Source organism: Larimichthys crocea, chromosome III (assembly GCF_000972845.2).
Source record: "Larimichthys crocea isolate SSNF chromosome III, L_crocea_2.0, whole genome shotgun sequence".
NCBI lineage: Eukaryota > Metazoa > Chordata > Actinopteri > Sciaenidae > Larimichthys > Larimichthys crocea.
The window spans coordinates 15,709,654-15,730,246 of record NC_040013.1 but is presented as its reverse complement, the minus strand read 5'-3'; the positions used below and the strand labels follow the sequence as shown (position 1 = coordinate 15,730,246).

At 38.8% G+C, this 20,593-nt stretch overlaps 1 protein-coding gene across 1 annotated transcript in view; it reads left to right on the top strand.

Moving 5' to 3' along the window:
* hpse2 (heparanase 2) overlaps positions 1–20,593 on the top strand; it is a 53,020-nt gene continuing 32,427 nt past the window's right edge. Inside the window, exons 1-3 of the mRNA XM_010745665.3 lie at positions 1–421; positions 2,504–2,658; positions 3,324–3,485. Of these exons, the coding sequence (XP_010743967.2) occupies positions 147–421; positions 2,504–2,658; positions 3,324–3,485 (592 nt within the window). The 5' untranslated portion in view covers positions 1–146. The remainder of the gene's footprint in view (positions 422–2,503; positions 2,659–3,323; positions 3,486–20,593) is intronic.

Below are 20,593 nucleotides of genomic sequence, written 5' to 3'. Positions count from 1 at the left end.
GGAAGACAGATCCAGATCGATGAGACCGAGGTAAAGAACCACCATCGAACTTCGTGGGAGCAGTTTGTTTCGTTGTTTTTTTCTTTTTCTTCTCACCTTTAAGCCTCATTACGCGCACTGATCATCCTGCTCTCCAAACCAAGAAGATGCCCAAATCCTCACCTTGCGTATTCCCATGGTCCTCCCTGTGGCTGGCATCTTTGGCTACTTTGGTGGTGCAGTCGGTACTCTCTTCCTCCTACTCTTCTTCTTCTACATATCCGAGACCTGCAACCGGTGGGAAGCGACCGGGCTTCATGGAGAGGACGCTGATTCTCCTGGATGTCAACACTCGCAGTCCGATAAGAGTGCTCAACGACAACTTCCTTTCTTTGCAGCTTGACCCCTCGATCATCAAAGACGGCTGGCTGGACTTTCTGAGGTACCAAAAGAGCGTTCCTGCTTACCAACAACATCGATCTGTATCGGTGTCCACCTCCAAAATATTTGGTGGTTCTTTTATTCATTACGCACGCAGCCACGTTGTCTGAATTGTCATGGAGTGAGCCAGCACGTTTCCTCCTCACTCAGGGTACTGAGCGCTCCAGTGCTCCACGGTACTGAGTGATTTTTATGGAGACTGGCAAAGTCCAAACCTGTCAGATAATTCAATAAGGCGACATTGAGAGTGAACAATTGGTCCAAAGGCGATCCATTTCAGGCATTGCTGCTACAGTACACACTGCATGTTTCTTCTGGTCTACAATGCACAAGTCTATTTTACTATACTTATAAAATCTAGTTTTAAGGTTTTATTTTTTTTCTTAAAACAACTAAAATCTAATTTCACTTTACACCCAGAGCCACTCATGTTGTTTTAAAATATTTAAAAAAATGCATGTTGGATTAAAATGACTGGCTTTTATTCAGTTTTGTGACTTTTAACCTCAAAATGTCACCACAGCGACACTAACACACTAGCCTGTGCCATTGGCATGGTCGAGATGACCATGGATTATGAATCATGGCATTGTAATTTTATAACTTGGCAAAAATAACTTATCAAGAATCCAATGTTTATTAATACAGACAAGATCAAGGACTCATCAGGTCCTGGATTGGATTTAGTATCAGAAAATATTAGTCAGTCAATCACAATGTTTAAATCTGCTTCTAAATCACATCCTATCATTTCGAAATGTAGTAGATGATCTATAAGGAAAACCATTTTGCACAGCAATTTTCATAAACTGGAAACCGTTTAGGCCTACAGACAAAATGGTTTACTGTATATGTGCACCAGTCTTCAACTCATAATAAAATAAGGCCAATGCAAAATTAAACATTTTGATTTCCACCACAAACGCTACTACTCCTCTTCACCATTGCTCTCTTTCACACAACTGCCTTTATAACATTGTACTGTTTATTGCTCAATCCTTTTCATAATTAATATTCTGTACAGGCCACATTTATCAGCATTAACTATAATCTGAGTAACGTTTGATTAAGTTGAAATAAACGCTGTAGTGTACTGTCTGCAGGCCTGTCGGTCGTCTTTTTGCGCATCTTCCGTGAATTTATTTTGGAGCTTAAGCCGACTGCCACGTACGCTGTAATGACAAATTTATAGATTTACAACAAATATAAAAGTCCCGAGTGAACTTTTATTCGTCGTTAAAACTTTATATGCGCTAGATGTGAAGTTTCTTTAATGCCACCAAGGGCTAAATTGTTATGTTGCCATGGTGCATTCGGTTTCTCTCTATATAATAGTACCGTATTATTATTTTTAAATATTATATTTGCAATCAATGATAATTAATTCTATGATTTAACTTGCACCCAAAACATAAAGTTTTTAGCAGTCTGTGACAGTTGGAAATAAAAGCAGCAGCTACAGGTTATTGGCCTTCCTATTAACTTCATTTTATCTCAATACACAGTAAACTTTTTAGACTTTAAAACATGTGAGAGAGAAAGCGTCCTTCCTCCTCAAACATTAGTCTCCATGTATATGTTATTTCAACCCTTCGTTCCTCAGACTCTACTGTCCCTCATGTGGCTGCTTCTTAATGCTTTTTCCACCGGATGACAGATGATGTATGTTGGAGTCGCTGCTGGAGTGATTTTTTATTTATTTATTTTTTTTTCTGATGTCAATGAGCAAAAACACAACAACAGTTGCCCTGTCATAAGCCTGCGGTGCTTTAAGTTAGATGACGTCTTTTGTATCCATGTGTTTATATTCTGTCTTCTTTATTATTTAGTCAACAGGTCTGGGGAAAAAAAGTAAAGAACAATCCAGAAAGAAGGATTTGCTCCTTGCGAATATAATTTATAAATGAAAGCTACAAACATTAGACTATAAGCATAGATTATAATAACGCACAGCTGCTGTGAGTCTAAATATTTCTTTCTTCTATGTGTGTGTGTGTGTGTGTCTTTGTGTGTGTCTGTGTGTGTGTGTGTGTGTGTGTGTGTGTGTGTGTGTGTGTGTGTGTGTGTGTGTGTGTGTCCGTAGCTCCAAGCGGCTCGTGACCCTGGCGCGCGGCCTGTCGCCAGCCTTCCTGCGTTTCGGCGGAAAGCGGACCGACTTCTTGCAGTTCAACAACCAGAAGAACCTCGCCAAGTTCCGAGGACCAGGACCAGACTACTATCTGAAGAACTACGAAGACGGTGATTAAAAACGACATTTCTCCTTTATGACGCACTTTTTTTTTTAGAACTGCGTAGGCGTCTGGTTGTCGCATGTCCGCGCTTTTCCCCTCGGCGTGCACAGTGAGACGCGCTAAATACAATTTCACCACACACATATTCTTTCCTCAAATAGTTGAGTTGTTTATTTATTTCACACAGCATCAGTTTCTTGTCAAATACAGCAAGTTAGCGGTTTATTATGTGAACCTAGCTAAAAACTAACACCGGCGCTACAATGAATGTTAAATTCATGAAGGTTTTAATATTGAGTTTATGAGTTTTTGTTGTACCCTCACTAAACAGGGTGGACAAAATATTAGAAGCACCTCTCAGTATATTACAACAAGCTGCAATAACTGCACCTCGAATTACAACCCCTAAAATCACACAATAAAACATATCTGTGTTCATTTTCACCAGTATGAATGTAAAACTATCAGCTTTTATACAGTTTTCAAGTAACTAATGTGTGTCAAAAATTACACAACCTTCAAGATTTAACAGGTCCATTTGCTAATCACATTTTTTTTAAAACAGTGTTTTTAGCTTTTGATTCATTTGATAAAAATCAAATTGTTAAAATCAAAATTATTAAAGCATCATTTGTTTTTGTTTTTTGTTTTTCCATCTGTGCTTTCTTGCAGATATCGTGCGCAGTGACATTGCACTGGACAAACAGAAGGGCTGCAAACTTGCCAACCATCCTGACATAATGTTGGAGCTGCAGCGGGAGAAAGCTGCCACCACGCAGCTCGTCCTGCTGAAGGAGCAACTGTCCAACATCTACAGCAACATTACAATAACAGGTAGGAGATCACACACACAAAAATAGGTCTTTTTTTTTTCTGGTGGATGCTCATATCTTCAGAAATGTGTTGTCCTTGTTCTCAATTGTATGGTCTGGACTTGTAGGCCTTGTAGGTCATACACGTTCGTGCGTCTATGCGTACACACACACACACATTCGTGCGCTCACGCAAGGTTCAAAGCATGCCAGTGAAAACCATCAGCTTTCAGAATGACAAATGTAATTTGTAAAGCAGGAATGTGGAGATGGATAGAGGGGTGCAGCAGCAGAGACTAGTAAACACAACACTGAAGTTTTCACTGGTTAACTCAACCTGACCGCAGAAGGAACTCTGGAGTCTTGATTTTGGGTGGGCTGCATTTCTTATCTGTTACTGTGATTGACTGTGATGGAAATGAGGAGTTGAAGGAGAAGAAGTAAATGAGGGATCGGTCTGTTAAAATTACTGCAGTTTTTGGAACCGTCCATAAACCTGAGCTTGGCAGCGGATTGCCTAAAAAGACGGGATCTGTGTCAGAAAGGATCAGTTTCACACAGCTGAGAAATCTAAACGAAAAGTTATTTGGTTGGCTGAGGTAATAGAGAAAATGCTTTGAAACTGTAAGACTAAACTGAACGTGTAAGAAAATAATAGACAAAGACAAAACAAAGGAGAACAACATCATTAGAACAATAATGTCTTCACTGCTGTTTTGCCAACTCATACAGAAACACGCATATTTCTTGTCCTCTTCAGAATCTTCAAAAGACAGTGGGTGGGAATTGTTTTTTGGGTGGGTGTTTATTCCGAAACAAAGAACCACCCAGAAAGTGAGTCTTGAAAGCCAAAGAACTCCTGGAAAAATCATTGCTGACTTGGGAATTGACCAAAAACCCAAAGCGAATACATTAATTTAGTGCTATTTGGGAGTCATACTTACTGTACAAAGCCTCTAAATGGTTAAAAGTTTGGATGTACATAACCTCATGTTCAGTGTTGATCCAAAAAAATATGAATGATTTGGCCGTGCGTTTTGATAAATTAGTTAAAACAAAGAATCCAAATCTACCTCAAGTGAACCCAGTTAAACGTGTCACTAATATGTTTGGTCGTTATATATGTTTGGTCATGGCCTCACATGAGCAGGTCTGCAATGTGTTTTCCATGTTTTCAGAAGGTCTCGCTTGCCTGGAACAAAGTGACCCTGTGTGTGTTGCCGTATGAGTGATAGAGGAGGATATGAACAACATGTATCAGCTGCGTATTTTCAAATAGTCTCAAGCGTAACAGTCAAAACACGGCGTTGCTGCATTTATCAAAGTAGGCGAATACATGGAAGAAGAATTGGACCTGCTCGTGTGAGGGCTCAGTTCACAAGTTTAGTCCAGGACTCGTGTTGATAGCACACTATCATTAATTTTATAGTGTTGCAACTGTGCTAAAAGACACGATAGCTCCTGCAGTCTTCAGTTTTATCGCCGCAGGAACTAAGGATGTTCAATGTAGGCTCAGCGGTTTCACTTTTGTGAACTATTATTGTAGTTTTCATGAATCAAACATATTTTCTTTAATCAAACGTGCTGATAGAGATTATGTGATGATACATTTGGGTTGTTTTTGGCTGCTGCTTACATATTTGACATATTTAAGATCAGTGCAATAATGTGTATATGAAGGCTAAGCAGGTAGAGGCATGCATTGTATATTTAATTCAGTAGTGAGGAACAAAAAGTGATATCACGGCGCTATCGCACCAGCTTGAGGACCACCAAAAGAAAGAACTGAGACTACCTTACAATAACCAGACAATATCTAGTCTCATCGTAATGAAATGGCTTTCTCTTGATAGATTTCCCAGCTATACACCATGATATAATAGTTATCTGAATTGTTGTTTCTTGGTAAAAAAAAATAACCCAAACCACGGTCGAGACAACTAGCTGCTGTCTCACACATGTGGTGTAGTGCTAATGTTTCTTAAAAGTGTGACCACATTTCCCATAAACCCTGCTCCTTCCTGTCACTAAAGGGATGTTACCACTACCTCTGCACACTTTGCTCAGCTGCAGCAGTTTAGCCTGTAGAGGCTGCCAGTCTTCTGTGTGATAGTCAAGTAAAATAAACATGGTAATGATTAACTGATGATAAAATATGCATAGCTCCTTTTAAGCTTTTTCTACTGTTGTGCAGACAGTAATTACTTTGGTTAAATTCCTAAAATGTAACTGTGCTGTATATCGAAACGTGAAATACACGTTGAAAATATTGTTGCAGTAAAACTTATGACGACAATGAATCACCACTGAATGTTATTTTCCCCACGTACTAGACATCTTATCACTGATGGATTAGGGCCCTATGGAGGATTTTGTCTTTTTAAACATGAACTCCTGGTGTGATGGTTCCTATTAAGGGTTAGATTCAGAGCTGAAATACAATGAGCAGTGCCGTGCTGTTTTTGAGCAGGTGCCATAGTTGTTATCAGGCTGGTTGACGGGGAAAGGGGGGGGGGCCTAGAAGAAGGACTTTATTTACCCAAAGCCGATTTACTGTGAAGTATTCTCACAGACACTCTCATGCTTCAAAGCACAGATACAAAGCTGCAGGTCTGCCCCTGGGAAATGTTCAGATGTCTGAAGGATATCTGCTGCTGTTTTCTTTTTATGGGACAGAAAATCGTCTTAACGTGTAGCGACTGTTTCCATGAGGACATAACTCACCAGAATAACCGCTGATGACGCCGAAAAAGTTCCGATGGTGTGAATGTGTTTACGTTATGGTCTCATTATAACACTCAGCTGAACTCCAAGCATGTTGTGTAAACTAGAATCTGTGCAAAGACCTCTCATCCCTGTGGTGGAGAGTAACAGGGGAACAGAGGCAAGAGGGATGTGTTTAAATACGGTCTGGTAACAATTAGCTAAGGTTCACTCTGTGTGTGTGTGTGTGTGAGTGTGTGCGTGTTTATGTATGTGTGTGTGTGTGTGTGTGTGTGTGCGTGTGTGAAGGCAGGTGGTGTTTAAAGGACCTTTAACAGTCTTGCTCCATCCTTTTCCACTCACCACTGTCTGACCTTTGACCTAGGCTTGTTAGAGCTATCAATAATGGGGCCAGTCTGAGCTAACACACACACAGACACACACATCCAGCAGGGGAATTAAGTTGAGAAAATACCCCAAGCTCAGACAAGGTCATAGTCAGCCTCATCTCGTGTCTCTCTGCAGGAGTACATCCCTCCATTAGGGTTCACGTCTTCAGTTCTCTCGCCTCCTCCTCCTCCTCTGGCAGTCCCTTCATCTTCACAATTTTAACACCTCTCCCTCATTTCTCTCTCTCATGTTTACTGTTAGTTTAGCTGTGTATATTGTGACTTCATGTGAAAGTCCTATGTTTATTTGACACCTTAGGGAATGAGGCAGTCAGTCCGCTCAACTTGTGACCTCATAGGCCTCGATCGTGTGTTTAAGGCTCAGCGGATAAACACACTCGATTTAGGAATTCCTATACGGTGTTATTTTTGTTATCTAAGGCCAGCCGATCAGTATTTGTGAACACGGACAAAAAGAAAATCCTCCCAAAACAGAGAAACTGGAGAAGCAAGAGTCAAACATAGGATGTTTTCAGTTATAAGGTCTGCAGCTGCTCATGAGACAGCGAATAAGAAACTTTTTTTTTTTTTTTTGTTGGAAGTACCGAGGATTTCTCTTTCAATGTTTTCTTTGATTTTGAAGCGATAGGAAACATTATTCAAAACAGAAAAGGATACATGATTTAATCAATTTGAGCAAAAGACTGTTTCTGTTTCTGAGTTTGTTTATGTGTTTAGCTGCACTACACAAAAAGCTGCTTATCGTGTCTACGCAGTGTTATAAAAGCCGAAATGTCTGCATGTGTACATCACATCTAACATTTGGAGTTCTTTCACAGATGTACAGTAAGAAAAGAATATATCATACATACAGTATGAATTAGTATAAATAAGGAAGAAATAAATAATTCCTCATATTGTGATTATAAATGCAAAAAAAAAACAGGATTAGAAGTGGAAAGTTCCCTTCAGCCACAAGGCTTTGTTTGGGATTTTTAATTGCAAGTTGAATCACAACTTGGACACAGAGGTAATGTTGCTGTTGGGCCAGTTATTTTAGCCATCTGGATGAGATGTAGAGGCTAAATAGGACATCTCCTCAGGAAGGCAGTAACCTAGAAAAGAAACGAGCAGGATTTTAGGACAGATTCATGGAGAGAAAAACACACCTTCTGTAAAATGATGATGTAAAAATAGTCTTCAGTTGTATGGATCGTCCTGATATTTCTGGGATTCTGTACGAGGGTCATGGTGATTGTAAACCTTGTTAAGGTTTATAGCTGCTTAGTGGAGAATGAAGATCACTGCAAAAGGTGAAACATTTTTTAAGACTTCCATTTATGACTTTACATTTCACAAATCAGCAGTAACAGTACCTTAAGTCAATGAAACCCTCTGCAGGGATTGTCTGTATGTTGCAAGGAGACTGGTATGTTTCCATAGATTCTAGTGAACCAAGGCTTACATAGGAGTATAGGAGGCTGGTTTGACATCACATCATCCATGAGGTTATATTTTTACTGATATCCTAAGTTTTGGTTCAAGTAATGAAATTAAAGAGCATTATTTGAATGTTAGATGAGTCAAACGTTGGCTTCATGATCAGGCAGATGGCATGCAGCCTGACATCACGATTTTCTCTTTCTCTCTTTCTTAGTCTGATCTCACGTGTGTAGTATCAAGTGACACAAATGTTTACAATGTCTAATCAGTTGTTAGGTTTAAGTAAACATTGCTGCGAGTACATCAGACACTAATACCTGAGCCCCTCTCTTTGAACTGACAGAGATCCAGTCACAGCCAGAAGCCTCTCATGGAGAGCTGCAGGGCTCCACTGAAAGGAAACATGAGAAGAACGACAATATAGAAAAGTGTGAAGCAATACTAATGTAACCCTGCTTTCACAACAGACGTGCAAGTGCAACAGAGCAAAGCCATTATTTTCAACTGAGATAGTGACTACGAGCCCCCGAGCAGCTGCACAAGCCAGAGTGCAGAGCGTTGCAAACTCTCCTGATTTTTTCCACCAGCTTTTGCAGCCAAAGTTAAACTAAATTGAACTTTGACCCCAGATGTTCTCCTCCATGTTAGACAATCTTACAGCTCAAAGCGGACAGCAGATGGGTGTGTTGCACATCTGACCTTCATGCAGGAGACTGGAGCTGACATTTTGTCACAGACCTGCAATTAGCTTCTACTTTTTCCATTAACCATAAACATAATATTTGTCTAATATAACAATTATTTCCTATGCCGTAATCTTTTCCTAACTTAACCACACCTTTGTTGCTATGTGCAGAAAGACAAAATATTAAAAACGTTACCATATGGCATTGGTAATGAACATAAGTTTTGCACAGTTGTTCAGTCCAGCAATTTTGAATTGCAGCATAGAGGGAAATGGAAGAAAAATTAATTTTGCGCATCACTGAATGATTCTTTTATTATACCAGGACGAGGCATAAAATATGGCAGAAACGATCAAATACTGTAAGATCGGGATTCCAAGGTTGAAAATAAATACTGCTAATGTTTATTTTTCTGTGTAGTTTGTAGCATCTTGGTTAGCTGCTTTGCAGGATGGATGGTTCTTTTTGGGCTCTGTTTTATTCTACCCTGCCATACCTTGAAAACCACAGTATGTGCGCTTACACATGTGATGTGCTATGATGTAAGTAAAGGGAGCTTTGGCTCAGTTATCTCATCAGAATTTCAGTATATACTTGAAACTCTTGGTGGAATAAAATATTAGGGAAAACGGAAGTGAAATTTATGTCCGTGACAAAAAGCATAATGAGTCATTGGACAGGACATATGGGGAGGCAGAAGGTTAAAAATCTGGAAAGACAAACATTTGGAGCAGGCACAGAAAGGGGGAATTTACTGAACATCTGTGAACGGCTTGAAAATGTTTTCATCAAAACAAACTGGCACAGCTGTCTATAGTCAGAAGGCCTCTAGTTATAACTTTCTGTTTTTACTCATTTGAAAATCAAAACATATTTTCTTGGAACGGTGGGAAACATGCTTCATCCTTCCTATTAGTTCTGCTATACGACTCCTCCCAGCCTTTCATCCACTCCTTAATCTTTAAACCTCTTTTGTAAGGACGGCTGCTTTATCTCTTTGTTTAAAATTCCCTCGGTGAATATGCACACACACACTCACGCGGCAGGCATGAATTGTGATGGATTCAGCTGCCTCAGTACCAGGTCCATCTCCAGCTCACTGCTAAATGCAGATTTGGGAGTTTGTCTTGCCAATTTTCACACTGTAACACCACAGTACAGCCAGTTGCTGTGACAGTTGGAGGATGAATACAATCTGTTTTGATTTGTTGATATCCATAATGATATTTCTGGATATGGGCGGTCATTGTGGATCTTGGAAAGAGCAGGGGTAAAACAAAGAACATTAAAAGGTTGTGGGTATATTTTTACACATTACCATTTGCCTGTCTGTTTGCTTTATTGTGCTATTACAAGAAAAGGACCTGGAACCCCGCTGTTCTGTGCTGCCAGCAACTGAGAGGAGTCAAAACTCATAAATCTGCTGTGAGCAGAGTACCCACAGTTTCTATACAAATGCATTAGGCTTTGGAGCATATTCAAATATATGCAGTGATCTCGAACAGTGATTCCACACTGAGCTACTCAACACAGATTTTTCAGTCTCTGACTCTGAGTTAGGTGAAGTAAAGTCAATTTTGTTCTCTTTTCAGAAGGGATGTTTACCATATTATAATGACATTTAAATGTTTCTTTAAAGGTGAGAGGTTTTGTATTAATCTCTCATCTTACATATTATTTAATTTAATGTTTTTGAAAAATTTATTTATCTTTGCATTAAACAAATCTATTTTATCTAAACAATTTTGACTGGATTAAGTCAACACTTTTTAATTTGGTAAATAAAAGAAAGCTACTGATTATTGAGCTACCTTTTCTTATTAATTATTATTAATAGACAAAAAGAGAAAGGGCGCATGGGGCAATGGAATAAGTGGAGGGGATATGCTAATGGTCTGTGGTCAGATTTGAACAGAGTTTGGTGTGGCATCGTAGCAAAGTGAACCAAGACAAGCCTATAAATGAATCCATGAAGTTGGAATTTGAATGACCTTTTAAATGAGCTTCCAGTTGCAAATTGGATTTAGATCCTGCTTAGTTTGTTTTTTGGGTTTCATGGCAAATTGTTTGTGGCATTAGATTAAATAATGCCACAGTTGACACACTGACGATGATGATGTATTAAAACCAGACATGGGAGTGCCGTGAAAATCGGCAGCAATGCTGCTGGCATGAACTAGGCCCAGCAAATTGAAATGTTGGCATGGCTGCATAAAACACCAAAGACTGTCTGAGTCTGGCCGTAAGAGCCAAAACCGCCTGGCAGCTACTGAACAAAACCAACACTTGAGTAAAATAGACTGAGATTCTTGTATCACCAGCATAGTTCATAAAGAACTTCATCATTTGAACAGCTGAGTGAATTTTCTGCACTGTTGACTTAAATTGTAAATCTCATCTACTGATATCTGGCCGTGTGGAACAAGACAGAGCTCATTGGTTTAGTGTTTTTTCTCAAAACAGTCTCTCTGACTAAACTTCCCTGCTGTAAAGTTTTAGTGTCCTACATTTGTGGTTTTCAGGGATTTAGTTTGTCCTCTTGGCCAGCATGTGTATCTTTTTAGCACAGTTGTGTTTAAAGTCATGTTCCTTTTTAAGTGTATCTCTAAAAGGAATCATTCTTTAAATAACTTGTGTTGATTAGATTACTCGTGTTCATGTACACAGAGGAAAGTTTTGGACCCAGAATTAAGCCCTGCAGCACACCATTGTAACCGCTACACTTTCACACGTGAAAGCTTTTTACAATGTTACACAGAGTAGTATCTTCAGACAAAGGAGCTCTATCAGAGCTTGAGTACATAGACAATTACGTGACCCTATCTTTGATGTGTGTTGGCTGAATTTATTACGAGCTATTTTTTCAGTCTTACCTGTCAGTTTACAAGTATCAGCAGTGATGTAAGCTCAGCGTGAAACTCTTGATTGCCATATTGCCTGCATTTTTTTTCTTTAGTCTTTCCACATGGCTTGGACAGATCCAGAAGTGTCTGTTTTTTCTTCATCGAAAGAATACCTAAAGTGTTTAAATCATGGATGGACATAACATGTAATTCCATGTGTTTGCAATATGCCCTGAGACAAGTGCCAGCAACCTGCAAACGAATGTCATTTTAATAGCCTGATGCATGGGAAATGTTTGAAAGCAGTCCTTCCTCCGCTATGATTGTTTGGCATGACATCCAACCTCCACATTTTTCCCCAGAACTCTAGAAAACATACGTTTTGTGTCAAATTTCAAATCATGGCACTGTGTTCTTGACTGAGTCCAGTTCGTACCAATGGGATGGACCTGCTGGAGGAATGCTGGTACCTCTTGAGTTTGTGCGTGCGTGTGTGCGTGCTGTGTGTGTGTGTGTGTGTGTGTGTGTGTGTCAGCTCTGTATGAGTCCAGATGAAGTTGTTATCCTGAGGGGAAACATGCCTCCTTCATTACCAGCGAGACACATTTTATTTCCTTAATTTGACTCTTAGGCTGTCATCCGTTATTTATGAGATTGCCCTATGTGTGTGTTTGTGTGCGTGTGTTTGTGTGTGTGTGTGTGTTTGTGTTTGTGTGTGCCTTTCCATATCCGTATTCATTGTGTGTAAAGTTTGTACTGGAACTAGGGGCTAGTGAGAGGCCTGAAAACTTTAAACACTGTTTAGAGAGGTGATTTGACCTTGTGTTTAATAAAGTTACGCTAATGTTTCTTCTACATGCACTGGAATTTGACACACTTAGCGTTAGCGTCACACAAATGTTTGTGGCATGTCTGCATGCGTGTGTGGGTGTTTTCCTGTAATGAGAGGATACAGTATAGTCGAGTCATTGTCAGTAAATATCTCAGGAGTTCAGTAGATTTTGAACATGAATTAAATAACGAAAATCTTTGATATTTCACATATCTTCATATAGAAGTCCATGCAAAATATTGTCACCTCTTCTCTTTCTTTTCTGTGAGACTCTGCCTAAATAATACTAAATGGCAACAGCAAATTTGTTCAGCAAGATGTGTGTTCATGTGTTGCGCAAAGCTTTATCAAATGTGCGTTTGATAAAAAAAAGATGCATGTATCTGCAAAGTCACAAACTTCCAAACCAGCTTTCAAGTCTAACATATCGAGATGTATACTTTGCGTCCTTCCTCTTTTGTTCACCATAATCTGTTCCTCATTTAGTTTGTATCCAACATGGTAGCTTTGCTGAACTTTTCTTTCATAGTTTGAAATATTTGTTTCTTTCTTCTCCTTTTAAATCATTTCCTTGAATGTGTGTATTTGCCTACTTAACTGAGGAAATGCCAGCCAGTGTTCATACTCCAGCACCGGGGACATCAATCTCACTGTGTCAAAGCCCCCCATATATTAAACTCCAGAAAATGTTTCTTGCATAAGAGTTTGACATGTTTCTCTTCTGGCCACTTGTGAATCCTCTTTAATTCTCCGTTTTTTTTTCTCTCTGAGCATATGGCTGGTTGGATTGTGTTGGACCTTGTCAGGGGCCATCTATCACTCCATGGTGTCCTGCTGAGTTGGAGATTCACAGCGCAGCTCTCAGCCCTCAAAATGAGAAAACAAGAGCGAGAGGGAACAAAGTTCGATTAAGACAGAGGGAGGGAAAGGGGGATGGAAGAAGGGAGAAATTAAATTACAGCAACAGACAGATGGGGAAAAAAAGAGAGGAATGGGGTAAAAAGAGCAAAAAAAGAACAAAATATAGAGATGAATAAAACATTTTTCCTCGTGTGAGACCAACGTTTTCAGTTTTTCTCTGAACAATCTTTTTACCATCCCATCCAGCTCTGGCAGCTTCAACCCAGCCGACACCTGTGGTGTAAAACTGTGCCTTCAAGGTTGAGCAAAGCTGTAAGGCCTCAGGGTTCAGTAGCTTCACACTTATTAGACTCCCCATGAGCCTCAGAGCACAAATAACACCTCAGAGCTCTCTTAAGAAAACATCTTTTAATAAAAAGGGTGTTTCCAAAGACCTTTCACAAGCCACTATAACTTCCACTTTGCGTCAATTTCTGGTTACCTCTGACACTTACAGATGGGAAAAAGAACAATGCATGTTTCATGGTATTTCTGTTGCATTAGAAAGTCCATATTGCTAAATGTATGTAACTATACTTTTATTACTTCTGGTGGCTTTACATTTTAATAGCTAAAAATAGTTCTCTGTTGCATCTGATTTTGTCCATAAAACTTCATTAAACGCCTTTTACATTGCTTTCTATATTAAATTGACAAAGAAAAAAAACCCCACAAGACAGTAATTGAGAAAATGTGTCCTTCCTTGTTGAGGGGTTGAGACAGAGACTAAAGCGCTATCTGCTCCAGAGGCATTGCTCCTGGCTGTGACTGACCTCTGACCCTCACATGAAACAAGAACATGCATGTGCCCCACAGGGATATGTGAAGAAGCTACATCCTAATTATTCTGTGTGTAGGATAGTGTCTGAAGACCACTGTAAACACATGTCTGTTACTTATTAAAAACAAGTAAAAAGAAAATGGTAAATTGATACTTGTGATCATGAAATTTCAGGGAAAATTCAGACAGTACATTAGTGAGGTGAAGATGGATGGAAAAGAGTGGACTCAATAGTAACTTGTAACTTTTTGACTATAAATACCGTAAATGTTGCTGATAACAATGAAATTCTTCTGCGTTCAGACAGCTCATGATCTACATGCATTATTCAGTCCTACAAAAATTACCTTTTGGCAGTCTGCAAATTGAACAAATGTATTCATGTCATTTATTCTCTCAAATTCCTGCCATGCAACATGAATATGCAACATCATGCACTGGCTGTAGAGGAAGCACATAGCCTGGAGAGAAAATCTGCAAACGTGTCTCAAATCATGCATAATGGGAAGATACTCTAAGTTTAATTACATGTAGGCTTCATCAGCAGGTATTCAGCTCATGATTTGTCTTCGTTTCTCAACCGCAATGCAAATCCTCAAATGTGTCTGTGCGAAAATCCTGTTTCTTTTTAGAAACTTCAATCCTACAGGTGCCCACGCGCTACCTTCCAAAATGATGATTCATTGCAGACAACAAACAACCCTGGTATCTTAACAACATAACCCAGAGTTCCAGGAAACAGCTGAAATGCATATGTCTTAAATGGAAACTGACTTCATAGCGAAGCTGACTGCTTGAAATTTTTTGCACTTCTGTTTGTTGTGAAAGAAACTGATTACAGAACAGTTTTAAGTAGTAATGGATTACAGTGTGGCTTTTTGTTTGCACTTGTTTTTCGCTGAAAAAAAATGTTGTAAACTGAATTGAAAGAAACTGTGTTTTTTGGTCAGATAGAGCTTTGAATATGTTTTGAAGACAGAACCCACATCTCTGTCGAAGCCTGGATATTTGTTTGTTTGTAAATCTTAAAAACTATGTTAGAAACGGACACATATGGAAGCCAGTTTAAGCTTGGCTGTTATGATGGTAAACTACTTTTACTGAGACCAACAACAGATAGTGGTTTGGCTACATCATAAGATCAGTCACCTCTGAAAAGTTTATTGGCTCATTAGAGGAGTAATGGAAGCTTAATGTTAGATGTGTGACCAAATTGTTTTCTTTCTCATTTGCCAAGGTCTCTCTTTGTTTCTGTTTTTGTTAAATGGCTTAAGTATCCAGTAATTGGTGCCTTGGGTTTTTATTTGGACATTTTATTAGATGCCGGCTGATGTATGGTTACAAGATGACAGGGAAAAATATGTAAAGTATTTTATGGGCTTTCATCACTTATGCAGTCCAACGCATTTAAAACATATTTAATTTATGTCTTAACTGTAATATACAGCTGTTTATGTCTCATAAAGAAATTAAGAAAGAAGGAAAAAAAGGAAAAAAAAGGGATGGAAGAAAGAAAGGCAGAACTGGACTGGACTCATGCCTGGGTCTCATGGGTTGAGGCACTTCACGTCTTGTAGCTGGTTGCCCTCCAAGCCCTTTTACTCCAAAGCTGTTTGATTTTGAAGGAATTTTGTTCTGCAAGACCCAGCACTATGTTATTGAAGGAATTTTATGAGTCCATAAGTGTGTAATGAAATTTGCCTCGGTCAGGGTAGCGTAGCACGGAAAGGAAAAGTGGAATTGAATTTTCGGTGGTATTTTCTTCAGACCTGCATTCGCTTAGGGAGTGTACAGGACTGCTTGCAGTGGCCCAGGGAAGAAGAGGCCAAGAGAAACCTTTCCCTGAGGTTTTGAACCTCTGCTCTGAATGGCAGGAGCCGACACCTCTAACCAGGAACAGATGTTTGGTGGCTGACTCGACTTGGCCTGGTCCGTCTCTTGGCAGAGTAGGAAACCCGGGGTCTGATGCAGCCAGCATACCCCACTCGCAATACCAATAGCCGCCTGACTCTACATCACTTGTTCTCTCCACTGCCTTCAAAATGATCCAGAAAGGACATGGGAACCGAGCCCAGCCAAGGAAAACTTCTGTACATTCACACCGACAGTAGCCTCTCAACACTAAAGTGATGCTGCAGGTGATTCTGTTGTAATGTTTGACAAATGATATCCTCTTATTTTTTCAGATTCAGTATAATTTACACCATAACTCATGTCATAGAGTTTTCAGGTCTGATTGAAACAGGCGTTTTAAACTAAGAGCGATGTTTTGCACCAGGCACACACTGGCTTAAGTTAAGAAATTGCTGTTCATAATCCTTATCATAGACATATATTACATTTTATGAGTTACACATTGGAAAGTAAGAGCTGGACATTTTGTAGCAAGTTAGTACTGTCTAATTCAAATTCAAAACTTATATAACAAAGACCACTTTCACTATATATATATATATATAATAGTCTACTGGATTCAGATGATTCTTTTTCTGCTTTCATTTATTTATGTCGATGGCACAGTATAATGGCAATAAAATAATGACACCATCACCATTTACATTGGTTCCCTATAAGCCTTGTTTTCAGTATGTAATTCTGTCTGAGACAGACGTGCCACCGGGCCAGGAAAATGAAGACTTGGTTTACGAGACTTATATATATATAGACTAAATAAATAAACTCACACTTTTTTTCCTCTAATGTTAAAGTTATTCACCCCTCTTGCTGTACCAAAAACGTTCAATGTTATTCTTTTGCAGTGCACATCATAATAAACAATAGCTTCTGTTTGTTCCCAAAATCAATAATAAATTTCAATTTTCCAAAGTGGCGTTGATAATTTTTTAACAGAGCTAGACTAGAAAGTGATGCCAGCCCTGCGAGAGCGACACAAACAATAATACCATTTGGAAACGCTAGGAGGGGAAAGTTGAACTTATCTGTTTCCACTTTAATAGTTCGAGAGTAGACATTGAAGATATTACAGGACACTTTGCCTTTTCATCTTCTAAAACCTCTCCTGAGGTTCTTATCCTCCCAACATGAAACATTTTTGAAATCCTCCAGATGTAACCTAACATCTTACTCTCACCAGATGTGAACCAGTTTCTCTGCAGTCTTAAAATACACCTTATTCTGGCACGGACATAAATTGTCCTTGACCTGAAATATTTTTGTTTACTTTCCTTAAATTTATTATTTATTTTATTTTATTTATTATCTTATAGTCTGTGGATTTAGTCAAATGGCCAATTATTAGCACCAACTTCTTTGACAAATTCGAACTGTTTTACAAACTAAAATCTAAAAATATATCTTACCACCCTCAGTGCAGATTGGTCCAATCTACCGTAGAAACACCATAAACCAAACATGCAAACATAATTGTGGATTTCTTTTCTATATAACATTTTTGAGTGATTCTTTAGGTTTGTAAGTGTTCCTTGTAATGACTCACTTCTGCCTTTTACAGCTCACATTCACTGACATTCAGTGTTGTTGGTAATACTCATAGTTGATTATTGTGTAATGTTTAACTAATCTATGACTCAAACTTTAAAAGCACTACATTATTATTATCACTTAGAAATTGTAAGAAATACAACTTTTTTCCTCACTTGGTTTACTCAGATTAGTTTCTCATGGGTACAGTGCTGTCAAATCAATTAAATAAATATATTAAAAGTGTTTATTCAGATGTATGAGCTCGCTGTAACAATTTGACAGATCAGTGTATTTTTTGAGGTTTCCCACAGTTGGTGTAAACGAATTGGTATTTATTTGTAAAACTAAACAAAATATGTGTGTTGATTTCAAACCTTTCAGCATACAATATGGTTTTTGCATCAGTTGAAAGCACCACCACAAGCATTAAAGCACTGAAGCTGAATATCATTTTTCCAAACCTCAGACATCTAAACAGACTAATTGACCAAAACATAATAATAATAATAAAAAAAAACAAATCAAAATCTCATATGCGCCCAAACCTCTGCCAACAAGTGGAAATGGAAAGCATGAATGGGAAAAAAATGTTTTGTGGAAATGGATTCATATGCAGGTTTAGATGCTCCACGGACATTACAAGACTGATGAGAAGACAGTTTTGCGACGTTGGGAGATATTTGTTAAGGTGAATGGTTGGAAAAGTCCCATTCTCTTTCTCCATAAACATCTGGCAGGAAAATCCATCAGAGTGCTGGGGCAAGTCCCAGCTTTGTCATAACAGGCTGCTGCAGAAACTCAAATGGGACTTAAAAGTCGAGAGTTATGGGAAGAGAGACGGTCGGCCTGGCTGAGGAAGGTCCCCCCTGTAGTGTCAGTCCTTACTCTGGCCAGCAGGAACTGTGATGACTTTTTTTTCTTTCTTTCTTTCTTTTTTTTTTTACATGAGCTGAATTACAGGGAGGCAACAATAAGGAAAATCCCAGTTTCATGACTATGATGCATTGATTTCACAACAATACGGATGTATAAAATCACATGAGCATTTATTTATTTATTTATTTATTTTTGCAGTTTTAACAAAATTAACGCTTAGTGGACGTACATTGACCTAATTGTCATGTTGCAAAAATTAAATAAGGAAATTAACATAATGCTGTAATACTCCTTTTCCTGCTTTGTTCAACTCTTGACCCACTACTACTACACCACTACTCACTACTTTGTTGATTATGAGTAACTGTAACACTCTGTGTAGCTCATGGTTACAGTAACAAAAACATGACGTTTTAATATGGTTAATAGTGAAATCGGTTAATCGCTGCATCCTTACTGCATTACCTTGAAATTAATTATTTGATCAACCTAACCTGCCGCAGAAAAATGTGATTTTACAAGCGAGTTATAGATAAAGAAACTTAAATCTGGCTGTTTTGCATGTTATTGTACTGTGTAAAAAAAAAATCCTTGGGTTTAAGTCTAAGTAAAAAAAAGATTTGGTCACATTTCTACAGGTATTATCCAAGAATAATTCAGAAATTATGACATAAATTTCTAAAATGTTATTCCATAACTCATTCAATTATATTTAATTAGGTTAATTATCAGTCATTATATTTAAATTACAAAATAACACAAGTTAGCTTACGTAGTGTGGTGTGGTCAATATTACATAGTAGCGTTCTTAAAAACATTTTCTGACTTTTCCCAGCATCTGATATTATAAATGTATAATTACATATAAAACTGTTGTAATGCAAGCTGCTGATTCTGTAACTGTTTAATCTGGCTCTGCTCGTTCAGCTGAAGACAGAACCTCCAGTTTAACTGAAGCATAAGTAATGTGTGTGGATATAGTTTGAGAGTGGAAGATGATTGCTGTGATTATGGTGATTATTCTAGCAGTGAAAGGGAGTCTGGGATACCGTGTGTTTGCTTTGCTGCCCTGCTTGGGATCTGGTCTTCATAACCCTCATCAGTCACACGGCCTGGGATCAAAGATACCCTTCTTGAGCTGGGAATGTAGCAGATGTCCTAAATACCCCAAAACAAATGTTTTGTTTGCCCTTGGTTTGCCAGTCCTACAATTTTTTGAACATGATGAATTTCAAGGTGTTAAAAGAGACATTTGTTAAGAACCTAAAAATGTTCCTCAGTTGAGTAATCAGTGATCTGCACTGTGTTTGCAGGCTAAGCAGGTGTTTCATGGGAAGGGCTGCAGACACATTGTTTTAAATCCAAACTCTTTGATGGTTCAGGGGCAGCAGTGCCCTGGGCTAGTCTCCCTCTTGTTTCACTCTGTCTGCCTGCAGGAGTCTTGTTTCCCTGCAATTACAGAGCAATCAGTCCTCAATTACAGCATCAGCAGAGGTGTGTGATGAGATGGCTAAATGGATAAGAGATGGGAGCTTTACAACCACCTTCTTTGGAGGTGACAGTGTCACTAATCTCTGGCAGTAAAGAAGTCAGGCGTGGCTCTTGTGCCCCTTGTCTTCAAGCAACATTAATGGCATTGTTGGCGTGTTTAGATGTGGAAATATCAGGAGAGGAGCAAGAGGGAAGTTGGGAATCAGAGAGGCAGTAGGGGGAAAATTCTCAAATGATGATTGTTAGAACAGTGGAAAGACAAACCAATGCTTTGTTGAGTCTAATTTAGTTTCTGTTGAGTCTGAGTCAAGTCTTACAATGTTAGGTAAAAGGTAAAAAAAGGTAAAATGACTGCTTTTGTCAATGGAGTCTGGTGTTTTCAACACTGCTGTTCCTATTGAAACAAAATAGATCTTACTCTAGAGATCATTTCCATAATGTTGTCAGATACGTAATAACAATCTGATCCTATCGGTGGCAAAAACAAACACTTAAGAGTGCAGAGAAACTGGTTCACAAACGCTTAGTGGACGTACATTGACCTAACTGCCCGTAAGGATCATGTTGCAGCCAGTTTCACGGCTGCCGGCTGCAGCCCTCTGACTCAGTATTGGACCAATTTCAACAATTGTTGTCCCCATTAGTCACTTAGACACAAAATAGTGTCCAGGTTAAAAAAATACTAGCTACCCTTTGAAGTTGTCATGGCTAAGATGTCTATTTACACAGACATGAAGCAACA